General features: G+C 40.4%; 1 protein-coding gene across 1 annotated transcript; it reads right to left on the minus strand.

The window, feature by feature from the left end:
- Positions 1-1,061: 1,061 nt before the first annotated feature.
- Positions 1,062-6,995, minus strand: RNASE9 (ribonuclease A family member 9 (inactive)). Its single transcript, XM_030320318.1, has 2 exons — positions 6,984-6,995; positions 1,062-1,730 (listed from the first exon to the last, which is right to left on the minus strand). Exon 2 carries the CDS (start codon positions 1,713-1,715, stop codon positions 1,110-1,112), a length of 606 nt encoding a protein of 201 aa, XP_030176178.1. The 5' UTR covers positions 1,716-1,730; positions 6,984-6,995; the 3' UTR covers positions 1,062-1,109.
- Positions 6,996-12,296: the final 5,301 nt, after the last annotated feature.

Below are 12,296 nucleotides of genomic sequence, written 5' to 3' on the forward strand. Positions count from 1 at the left end.
TGGGTGGTTCAGTCAATTAAGCATCCAACATTTGATTTTGGCTCAGGTCAGAATCTCATAGTTTGTGAGATTGAGCCCCGCCTCGGGTTCCACACTTACAGCTCGGAGCCTGCTTGGGATTCTCTCTCTCCCTGTCTCTCTGCCCCTCTCCCATTCTTTCTCTCTCTCTCTCTCTCTCTCTCTCTCTCTCAAAATAAATAAATAAACAAACTTTAAAAAAGATGTTAAGAGATTTCACAAAGGGAGAGAAATTATTACCTGAACTGGACGAATAGATTTCCTTCATCATACAGATTCTCCAGCCTTTTTTGGAAGTGGTGTATTCTCAAATGAAGCCACATCTACTGGCAAGCCAGGAAAGGGATTGTGAATAAATGTGACTGCCAGAAAGTGAGGAATTTTTTGTAGTTTTGTGAACAGTGTTGCTGCCTAAGCTAAAGCAAAGGTGTGGGAATCTACAAAAATACTATTGGACACTTGAAAAGTACCTCAGGGAGCTTGCCATCCTGAATATTTCAGTATTTATCCTGAGATGTCTCTATTAGAATCTATACCTTTATGTTTTTGTTGAGTATTTTGTTGTGTGGAAAGAACAGAATGGGTGAAATATCTACAAATATAGCACTGGAAAGTTTAACTGCACAATTTCTTGAGAAGCTTTAGGTTCTTTTTCTTTCAAATTACATCACAGAGAAAAGTAATTCCCAACCCGGAAACCCCACATAACCATACCAGAGACACTTCACTAGGTCAATGCACTTTATTATTTCTACTGAGCTAGAGATGTACATGAAGACAACATAGGAGCACACTCCAGGTAACCATTTCCTGTCCCTCTTGGAGCCGGCCACCCTTTCCCTTCAGGCATTCACCCTCCAAACACATCCAAAACGTGCTAAATGACGTGACCTGTTTGAAGCCACATCTCAGAGCACCGTCTGTGAACTTAGCCCACATTGTTTGCATGGCGTCAGGAGAAGAAGGGAAGAAGGTGGATGATTAAAATTGATAGGATCAACGTTACCGTTCTCAATTTTGAACTGTAAGGATCCATATGGCGAGCGATGTGTCCTACTCTTGACGTCTTAGAGAATACTCTTTTAGAAGGGTCACTGGAAGTAACCGTGGAGGACATGTTTCTCCTTGATAGTATCATTTATCTCCATAATATCATTTATGTAAGCAGGGATAACTTCTTGAATATCATTTTGCCATCGACAAGTCATAAGGACCTGTCCCTGCCTGTAAGAAGATTCATAGACACAGTCTGTCATTACCACTCCTTCGATTAAATTACAGTACACTCCTTTTATTGATTGCCTGCTCCTGTGACATCTCTTCACCCCATTCTTACAAGACACAAACAGGTTGTTACAGATGTCTTGCAGTTCCTCAAATGATATCTGGAGGAAGAAATGTTCTTTTACACAACGGAATCTGTTGTGGACATTTTTCATCTTTATTTCATCAGTGCAGTAGTTGGAATCAGTCAAGGGTCTTCCCGGATCAATAATGGTGCGTCTTTTGAAAACATCCTTAGGGGTTGGTAGGGTAGGTCCTGTGCTGCGCATTTCCTCCAAATAATCTTCAAATTGCTCTATCTCTTCCGCTGACAACGGAACATATTTGTGCAAGATTTTCAACTGCAGTGGCTGCAGTAGCAGGAGCAGCAGGAGCAGCAGAGTGAGGGGCCGCAGGGTGATCAGAGTCCACATGCTTTCCAGGGGGGACTACGAGAGATAAGGGGATGTGAGCCATTTCCATACTGTGCCCGCTTCTATTCCTGTGCTGGGCAACATTCCTTTCTGCCACTTACCGCCGTTCTGAGCTCGAAGACTTTGGGCAGTATTCAAATTGACAATTCAGAATATATTTAACCATTTCTGAAGTATGGACTAAAAAGTAACCTTCCTAGGCCTGTACTCAGTCGGGAAGACTGTCGATATGAGAGGAAAAGGTGAAGGAAGGAGGGAGAGAAAAGGAGAGAGAGCAGTGAGCAAACAAGGAAGGATGAGGAAGAGAGAAAAGGAGAGATGGAGGGCAGGAGGGAAGGAGAGAGGAGGTCAAGACAGCAGTGGGGAGAGGGGAGAGAGAGAGACAGACAGACAGACAGACAGAGAAGAGGCTCCCACCATCTGGAACAAATGCATCTGTTCTCTTCTTAGGAGTTGTGAACTCACACCGTAGAGAGCTGTAAGTGATCCTCCCTCCCCTCCGCCTGCTGCTATGAGGAAAATTCTTCATCTTATGACTTCTCCTCTTGCTCATCTCAGACCATAGACGCCCTGGGAGAAGGGATCAAGCAAGGTACATGGGGTCGGGTGAACACCATCTGCTTTTCTTTGTGAATATGCTTTCAGCACGACCTCCTTGCCTGGAGCTGCTCGGTCCATTTTGTAGCCTCCTCTGCCTCCTATTACCACTCAGAATGGCTCTGCCACCAAGGGGCATCACTTACCTTGTGGGGGTGTTTTTTTATCCTATTTTTTTCTTCTCTTAGGTAGACTTCATGGTTTCTGTTATGATCAGGTTTCGCATCCCTAAACTCTCTCCACCCTGTGAGCCTGTCTGCAGAGTTACGGTAACCTCATCAGGAGATATTTCAGTCCTTACTTTCCTCGATGTCAGTGCATCCACCTGTCTATTCACCCCACAGCAGGCTGCACCAAAATCCCCCAGTACTTTATTTATTTATTTATTTATTTATTTATTTATTTATTTATTTTAAGTTTATTTATTTTTGAGAGAGAGAGTATGAACAGGGGAGGGGCAGAGAGAAAGGGAGAGTGAGAGAATCCCAAGCAGGCTCCTCACTGTCAGTGCAGAGCCTGATGCAGGGCTCGAATTCACAAACCCTGAGATCAAGACCGGAGCTGAAATCACGACTTGGATGCTTAACCAACTGACGCATCCAGGCACCCCAATACCCCCCAGTACTTTGAATACACGTGAGCAAGTGTCTCTGCAACACAAATGTGTAAAACTGAGATGACTTACATTATTTAAAAAATTCTCCTACCTTAAAAAGAAATGAAAATGTTTAATTTGGTACATACTAATGAAGCACATTATTACTAAGCTTTGTGGTCGTTATGTTAAATAATTATTTTAAAACTTTCCTTGCAAGAGTCTGAACAGTAGTAACATGTGTTACAGGAATTGTGCCCAACAGCTAGATACCAGGGGACAGACTACCCTTTAGGACAAAGTGTCATCTCTCACAGAGAACTCCTGGGCCTATCTATCATTTTCCATTTCTACTCCAAATCTGGCTGTTAATCAATTCTCCAAGGAGACTTCCCAGACAAAGGCAAGTGCTTTAGGTGCACTGGAGAACAGGCTTCCAGGCCTACCTGTGCCTGGAGTCTCTTGACCTTGTTCAGTCCTTGTGGTGACTATGCTTCAGAGAATGGATGCCTCAGGGCTGGGCTGCAGAGATCCTGATATTAGGGGAATTGGCCTCCCCTTAGAGCACAGGATCTTAGAGTAGAAAGGGAGAAAAACAGCTGTGAGCAGCTGAAATAAATACATAAGTAATATGTATAAATAATATTAGTTTGTACATAAATAAATATATATACAAATAATAAATAATAATGGCTAACACAACAAGCAATGATGTACAAAGCACTATCTATACATTACCATCTTCATCATCCAAACAGCCTTATGATGTTTTCTAGTATTGTTTTTGTCTTCTTTGTAATCATCATTTCTTTGTGAAAGGAGGTTGCTTAAAATCTTACATTGGGCCTGGCAAAACCCTGGTTCATGCTCAGGTCACAAGTCTGTCTGACATCTACGATTCGATTCTTCACTGCTATTCTGTGGCCCTTATCAGTCTAGTTTCCCTTCCTGAGGCCAACCTGTGCTTCCTTCTCTAGGCTGTCTTTGTAACTCTGTCAGAAGAAACTAACAGAAACATAGAGATCACAAAAGTGGCAAGAACCAGGGGCGCCTGAGTGGCTCCATCGGTTGAGCGTCTGACTCTTGTTCTCAGGTCTTCATCTCAGGGTCGTGAGTTCAAGCCCCACATTGGGCTCTGTGATGGGTGTGGAGCCTACTAAAAAAAAAAATAAGTGGGGAGGACTAGAATTGTGTTTGAACCACTGGAGTGCTGTAAGAAATTGGCCCACGTGCTGGCCCACGTACCATGAAGCCTAGCTGAGCTGCTGCAGGAGAGTTTCCTGGGTTTTCTTACTCCACTGTGGCCTTGGCATAAGAGAAGTCTTCCCTTAAGGCAACCTGAGTGATTCTCCAATACTCATAACCCAAAGACTCTGAGCTACGTGGAGATGGAAACAGGTTGGATCTAACCTTTGTATATGTGAGTAGAAAAAGTCAGAGAATGGAGGAGTTAGAGACAGGCAGATGTTGGGGGTGCCTGAGTGGCTCAGTTGGTTAAGCATCTTACTTCAGCTCAGGTCATGATCTCAAGGTTTGTGAGTTCAAACCTGTCATCTGGCTCTTTGCTGTCAGTGCAGAGCCCGCTTCAGATCCTCTGTCTCTCTCTCTCTGCCCCTCCTACTTGCTCTCTCTCTCAAAAATAAATAAACATTTTTTTTAAAAAGGCAGATGTGGGGGGCACATATGAGAAAGTAGAGAGAACAGGAGGATTGAAGGCAGGAGAGCAGAAAATGGGACTGGAAAGAAAAACTGGCCTGCAGTGGTGACGTGAGACTGGGCAGTCTTGGTGTGGCCATAAGCATGAACCCTTCCTCCCATCCTTGCTTCTACACTCTTATCAGACTCCCCTGGGGAGTCTCTTCAGGAGAGTGAGACCATTGTGAAAGTCCAGGGAGCTCAGCACACATTCCCATAAATGAGAACCTGGAGTGTCTGCGGCATCTTGGGCTGCAGAAAACAGAACAGCAGGTGCATGGAGAGCAGAGTTCAGGCTCCTGCTGAGGACATGCCTCAGGGCCTGCCCAGGATACCTCCTTGACTTTTGTACCCTAAACTTCTTAATTTTTTTATTTATGAATTCAGATTGTAGTTTCATACTTGTCAAAATCCTTTCTGACCCCAAAGTATATGCATTTTTGCTTCTATTCTAATATATTACTTTTATGGATTTTTGAAAAACGTTAAGTCTTTTACCCATCTGGAATTTATTTTGAAGTATAGTGAGAGGTGGGTTTTGTTTTCACATGATTTTTCCATAATCCCAGTACCAATGATTTGGGGTCCCTCATCACTAATTTAAAAGTTAGCTTATATATTAAACAATTCTATTTCTGAACTATCTGTTGTGTTTTGATGATGGTTTTATCTATTCACTTGCCAGTGATATGCTTTTACTTATTCTAATTTTATAAAATATTTTAATATCTAATAAAGCAACTCACATTCATTCTTCTACTTGTTCAAAAGTTAGTACCGAGACAGAACAGAAAGTAGATTAGTGGTTGCTTGGGGCACAGGGTAGGAATGGGAATTTGCAGTAAATGGGCAAGACAGATAGACAGACAGAGACAGAAACAGAGAACAGAGAACAGACGGATTGAAACATGCTCATGCAATGCTTCTTAAGTTTTTGCCTGGCAACCCCACACAGCAGAACCACCTGGACGCCCTGTGGATTGCAGATTCCCTGGGTTTTCCTCAAACCTCATTAATCAGAACCTCTGTGAATGGGCCCATGTATCTGCACTATAAACAAGTTCACAAGGTGAGTCTTAGCCCACTAAAGTTTGAGAAGCACTGCCTTTGTATACATAAAAATGTAATTTATGACATAGAAAACATCCCAAAATAGTGGGGGAAGTTTTAGGCCTTTTCAGTAAATGTTTTTGGGAAAAACGTGAGATGAATTGCTTTCACTGTTTGGCTATAGTGAATAATGCTTCTTTGAACATGGGTGTGCACATATCTGATTGAGTCCCACTTTTCCTCTCCGCTTTTAAATGTGCTTGGGAGGGTTAGGGTAACTTATAGGTGTATAGGCAGGGAAGGGCCTGAGAGAGGTTGTCTATCCCAGGCCTTTTCTATTATGCAGGTCTTGAGTCCCTGGTCACAATTTAAAAAAATAAAATAAAAGAATAAGATGGGTCAAAGTCTCCCCAGGGAGACAAATACATATTTCAGAGAGATTATTAGGTTGTATTTTAAAAGTAAATCATTTTTAAAATGCAAGACTTTTAACAGATCTTACAATAAGGCATCAAAGGATTATGATTGTGTAATAGTTATATAGCTTCAATCACAAAAGGAAAAATTAAAATTGTATCTTACAAATTGGTAACAGTTACAATACCTCATAAACTCAATGCTGGTGAGTGAGATAAGGCGGGCAATCACTCATTTGTGATCACAATGAAAAAGTTGGCAAATATAATAAAAAGCTTTGAAAAGCTGATAATATCCCTCCACTTGTAATAGCTAAGATTCTAAGCAGCAATAGTTTATATAGAAATATGGACAGTAAGCTTTACTTAATAAAGACAAAAATTTGAAATTTGAAAACATAAATATCCAAAAATTTGAGGAAAGGTTAAATTGAGTCTGATATGTTCATAAATATGGTAAAAACAATAATAACCACTGTAGTAAAAGCTAATATTTGAGATAGTATTCTGTAGTCAGAGAATTATATATTATAGAATAGATTGTTTTCCAGAATTTACAAATGAATTAACCAATGAAAATTTTAAAATATGAAATATATTTAATATTATAGTAGTAGGATTATCTGGTCACAAGTGATAGAAGTACCAAACAAATTAACTTAAACACAAGAGGAACTATATTGACTCACAGAAAACAAGTCCAAGAGGCACAGCAGGATGAAGAAATTAAATCTTTCACTGCACTCTTATTTTCTCTCTCTTCCACCACTGTTTTCTATGCTAACTTCATTCTCATGCAGGGTCTCTCAATGTAATGGCAGAGAAAATCATTGTTACCTTTATAGCCTATATTTAAGGTCACAGTAGGAAGTGTCATCCTCTCCCACTTTCATCCAATATAGAAAATAACTTTACCGATTGGCCTTGTTTCTGTCACGTGCATAAATCCAGGATTGTGAGGTCTTCTGATTGGTCAACCTGTAACACATGTCCTCCTCGGGGAAGTAAAGGCAAAACCACACCATTAAAATTCCAGCAGAATTCCAGTTGCTGACTGAAGGAAGGGTCGTTACCTACAAAACAAGAAAGGGATGGAGACCAGTGGCAAATGTCCATTACAAATGGCTGGGGAAAAAATAAAACATTGAACTATATCTACAACATGATCCCAATTAATGGAAATATAGATTACGTGGTGGGGGCGGAGGAACCAAAACAAAACCTCAATAAACTGTTATTTCTGAATGGTTGATTTCTTATTGTTGTCTTTAAAGCTATCTATTTTTCAAATTTAAAATAAGTTAGTTCTAAGAAATGTCACTTATGAAATGGATTTTTAAGATCTGGTTTTGGACATGTTCTTAAATATGAAGTGCCAATTTCTCAGACTGCCACATTTGATATCAGTTAACTTCCACTTTTGCTCAGTAGCAGGAAGAGTCAGTTCCTTAGTTTGAGTGGTTAAGCAAAGATAAAAACTCAGTCTTTAGAGTTAGACTTACCTTTATGAGTAAATCCCAGAATATCTCTTCGTTGAATTCCATCAGAAAAATCTAGGTTTTAGCTAACCTCAAATTTAGACTCTGCTTAAACATTTTGAGGCAATATTTATGCTTCTGACCTTTACACCCCTAGCCAAACTGAGAATGGTGTCAGGTTAAGAAAATCTAGAGAAAAATGTGATTTTTGTAGGTCCTAAGAGGATCAGTGACTTCCCTGAAATGCACATCTTTTGTTCAAGACATTTACTAGGGCCCAGGCCCTAGTAAAGACCTGAATATTTGAGCTCACAGAGACAGAATACAGAAAGGAACTGACTTTTCCTGATGCAAAAGTGGAAGTTAACTGATATCAAATGTGACAGTTTGAGATACTGGCACTTCATATTTAAGAACATGTGTCCAAAACCAGATCTTAATAGACGTACGCAAAATAAGAGTTACTCAATAATTGAAAATCAATCTTCAGAGCACAAATATAGTGTAATTTTGACATCTTATATTGCAAAAATGGAGTTAAGCCAGCTCCGGGATGACAAAAATCTCTTCATATTTGTTTGCAGTTTCCTGCAAGTTTATATTTATGTATGCCTTAATTAGCTTTTTTATTGTATGATTCTATATAAAAAAATTTTTTTTGAGATTTGTTACATTGATATCTGCTATTTTTTTTTTCTGTAATGTCAGTGTGAGTTTAGCAGGTACAGACTAAGATATCACCACTGATATGGCTTGATCTCATAATTTGGTCCTTCTCAGTGATCAGAAATAACAGGAAAACAGAAGCATAGAATATATTAGGATAGAATATTTCATAGATTTTGCCAGGGAAAAGGAAAATAAAGCCCAGTGAGACAGTGGGTTCTATATCAAGAAAAAATAGGGGAACCTGTCTGGCTCAGTCAGTGGAGCATGTGACTCTTGACCTTGGGGTTATGGGTTTGAGCCCTGCATTTGGTGTAGAGATTATAAGAAAGAAAGAAAGAAAGAAAGAAAGAAAGAAAGAAAGAAAGAAAGAAAGAAAGAAAAACAGATTTCAGTGTTCACACCCACCCACCCATACACACACACACATTCCTCCATGTATGATGGACTAGAGGTCAAAGTAATATTTTAAAAACAACATTAAGGATATTATAATGATACAAGTAATATATAGTAGAATATTTTTCACAATTTTGGAGCTAGTGAGGGATGTCTTTCTTAAACCAAACAAGAGCACAGCCACAAAGAAAATTATTGAATTATTGAAAAGCTTGATTACACACGCATAGACTGAATTACATACCTGTATACATGAGTACAAAGAAAATCTGACCCCAAAACAAATAACATGACAATGATCTCTAATAGCAGAAGACACCAAAAAAATAAACTTCAAAAACCAGCACAGCTTGGGAAAAAAAATGCTTTGGGGGTGCCTGGGTGGCTCTGGTTAAGTGTCCAACTTCAGCTCAGGTCATGATCTCACGGTTGGTTACTGGGTTCCAGCCCCACGTTGGGCTCTGTGCTGACAGCTCAGAGCCTGGAGCCTGCTTCAGATTCTGTGTCTCCATCTCTCTCTTTGCTCATCCCCTGCTAGTGCTCTGTCTCTCTCTCTCTGCCTCTCAAAAATAGATAAAAAATGTTCAAAAAAATTTTTAAGTGCTTTGAAAATGTGATCAGTGTGAAAGTGCTTCTCAAACTCAGGTGTAAGAAAAGTATGAATTTCTTTTCTCAATCCATTGTATCTGCACCAAAACCCTAGCTCTTAAGGGTGGCAGCACAATTTACCTCTGTTACAATTTTAGGTGTCTTCTGCCTTTCCTACATAGTTAGGAAAATCAAAGTATCTGCATTTGCCCTAGTAAAACAGAAAGTTACAATTTTGTACATGAGTGTTGATCATCATAGTTTCATAGTTTCTCTTTCTGTTATCATCATAGTTTCTCTTTCTGTTATCAATTGTCTTAATATGGAACATAGGGTTGTTTTTCCTCCCCTTTTAAACAACTAACTTTTTTTTTAATTTTTTTTTTAACATTTTATTTATTTTTGAGACAGAGAGAGACAGAGCATGAACGGGGGAGGGGCAGAGAGAGAGGGAGACACAGAATCGGAAGCAGGCTCCAGGCTCTGAGCCATCAGCCCAAAGCCCGACGCGGGGCTCGAACTCCCGGACCGCAAGATCGCGACCTGAGCTGAAGTCGGACGCTCAACCGACTGAGCCACCCAGGCGCCCCGTAACATTTTTGAAACTTAACACAAAAGCTATTGACATCCCTTTGAGCTACCAAAGAATTTGGTAAAGAATTTCTTGTGCTGTAAAGAATTTCTCTCTTTCCCAATATTCTACGGCAGTAAAAGCAAAATGCTCATCTATGCCTTCACAAAGTATTCTTATTTCCTATGAGATCTTCATCAAACTCCTATATTTCTTAGCTTTTGCATCATTAACTCATTATGAGTGCAACTCTGCCATGATAGATCTACCTTCTCACTAGAAAAGCAAGGAGAGGTGGTTTATCTCCAAAAATTTTAAGGAGCCTGTTTAGACAAAAACAATTTAAACTTGTTTTTCTTTTTTTAAGATTTTATTTTCAAGCAATCTCCACACCCAACGTGGGGCCCAAACCTACAAACCTGAGATTAAGAGTTGCAGGATCCACCGACTGAGCCAGCCAGGCTCCCCTAGACTTGGTTTTATTTATTTATTTATTTTAATTTTAATTTTTTTTTAATGTTTATTTATTTTTGAAAGAGACAGAGCACAAGTGTTGGAGGGGCAGAGAGAGATGGAAATGGAAACCGAAGCAGGCTCCAGGCTCTGAGCTGTCAGCACAGAGCCCAACGCAGGACTAGAACTCACCAGCCGTGAGATCATGACCTGAGCTGAAGTCAGATGGTTAATTGACTGAGCGACCCAGGCACCCCTAATTTTTGTGGTTTTTTTTTTAACATATAGGTTTTTAAAATTTTTTTAAATTTATTAACTTAGAGAGAGAGACAGAGAGAGTGAGAGGGAGAGGAGCAGAGAGAGAGGGAAAGACAGAATCCCAAACCAACTCCACGCTGTCAGCACAGAGTCCAACATGGGGCTTGAACTCGTGAACCATGAGATCATGACCTGAGCTAAAACCAAGAATCAGACACTTAACTGACTGAGCCACCAAGACACCCCCAGATTTGGTTTTAAAATGAAAGCATACATAAGGATGAATATAATCTTCTAGTCAAGATGGAGTAACACGGACCTGATTTACTCTCCCACCTGAAACAATTTTTAAAACTGATAAAATGCTGGAAAAATTAGTTTCAAGACACTAACATGAGACAACCAAACACACTGATCTTTGAGATACAGGAAACTAACAAGGTGAGTCCTACAATTTGCCTGACTTACTGCCTGGAGAGAGATTTCAGGCACAAGTGAAGGGTTGGCAAACGGGAAGAGCCTGAAAACTACAGGAGATGAGGAGGAGGAACTGAGGAAACAAGGAGGCCAAGAAACTTGAGTCCACAGGACACAGTACTAGAAAGGAGAGAACTGCCTTGAACAGAAATGTGGAGATCTGCACAGGGTTCCTCTCAAGTATGCAGCAGAGTACTGTTTATCATGAGTGTGGGAGAAAACCACCTGAGGCTGGGGAAAGAATTATCTAAAAGGATCAGAGAAGATAGTGCCTAACCCCACTAACCAGGCTGGAAAAAGTCAAGATGCATGGCATATTAGGTAGAGTACTCAGGAAGGTCTTGCCTCAGTAATGGGCAATAATTAGCCTTAGGCTGCAACTGCTCTGTACCCGCCTAACAAATCAAAAGGATCGAGTGGTTCCGAATAGCTTATGTGCATCCCAGAAAATAGTTCAAGAAAATTTATAGGAATGCAAAAATATCCTTACCTGGTAAACCAACAAGGTAAAATTCACAACATCTGGCAACCAATCAAAATTAGCTAAGCCTGGGGGCACCTGGGTGACTCAGTAGGTTAGGCGTCCGACTCCTGGTTTCCGCTCAGGTCATGATCTCACAGTTCATGGGATTGAGCCCTGAGTCAGGCTCCATGCTGATGGAATAAAGCCTGCTTGGGATTCTCTCTCTCCCTCTCTCTGCCCCTTCCCCACTCACACACACTATCTCTCAAAATAAATCAATAAAAACTTTTAGAAAATTACTAAAAAAGGAAGCAGATAAACAAAAACCATACTGAGGAGAATAATCATTCAATTGCATTTGGCCATAAGAAGGCATAGAATAAAGACATTAAAACTGTTATTATAAGGGGTGGCTCAGTTAGTTAAGCATCTGAGTCTTGAATTCGGCTCAGGTCATGACCTGATGGTTCACAGGTTTGAGCCCCTGTGTTGGGCTCTGTGCTGACAGCTCAGAGCCTGGAGTCTGCTTTGGATTCTGTGTCTCCCACTTTTTGCCCCTCCCCTCCTCATGCTCTGTCTCTCAAAAAATAAATAAACATTTGGGGCGCCTGGGTGGCGCAGTCGGTTAAGCATCCGACTTCAGCCAGGTCACGATCTCGCGGTCCGTGAGTTCGAGCCCCGCGTCGGGCTCTGGGCTGATGGCTCAGAGCCTGGAGCCTGTTTCCGATTCTGTGTCTCCCTCTCACTCTGCCCCTCCCCCGTTCATGCTCTGTCTCTCTCTGTCCCAAAAATAAATAAACATTGAAAAAAAAAATTAAAAAATAAATAAATAAACATTAAAAAAATTTTTTTTAATTATTATTATAACTGGATTT

Source organism: Lynx canadensis, chromosome B3 (assembly GCF_007474595.2).
Source record: "Lynx canadensis isolate LIC74 chromosome B3, mLynCan4.pri.v2, whole genome shotgun sequence".
NCBI classification, from domain to species: Eukaryota; Metazoa; Chordata; class Mammalia; order Carnivora; family Felidae; genus Lynx; species Lynx canadensis.

Excerpts from the sequence above, each read along its gene's own strand:
- RNASE9 (XM_030320318.1), bottom strand. The coding sequence starts at position 1,715 with ATGTGGACTCTGATCACCCTGCGGCCCCTCACTCTGCTGCTCCTGCTG.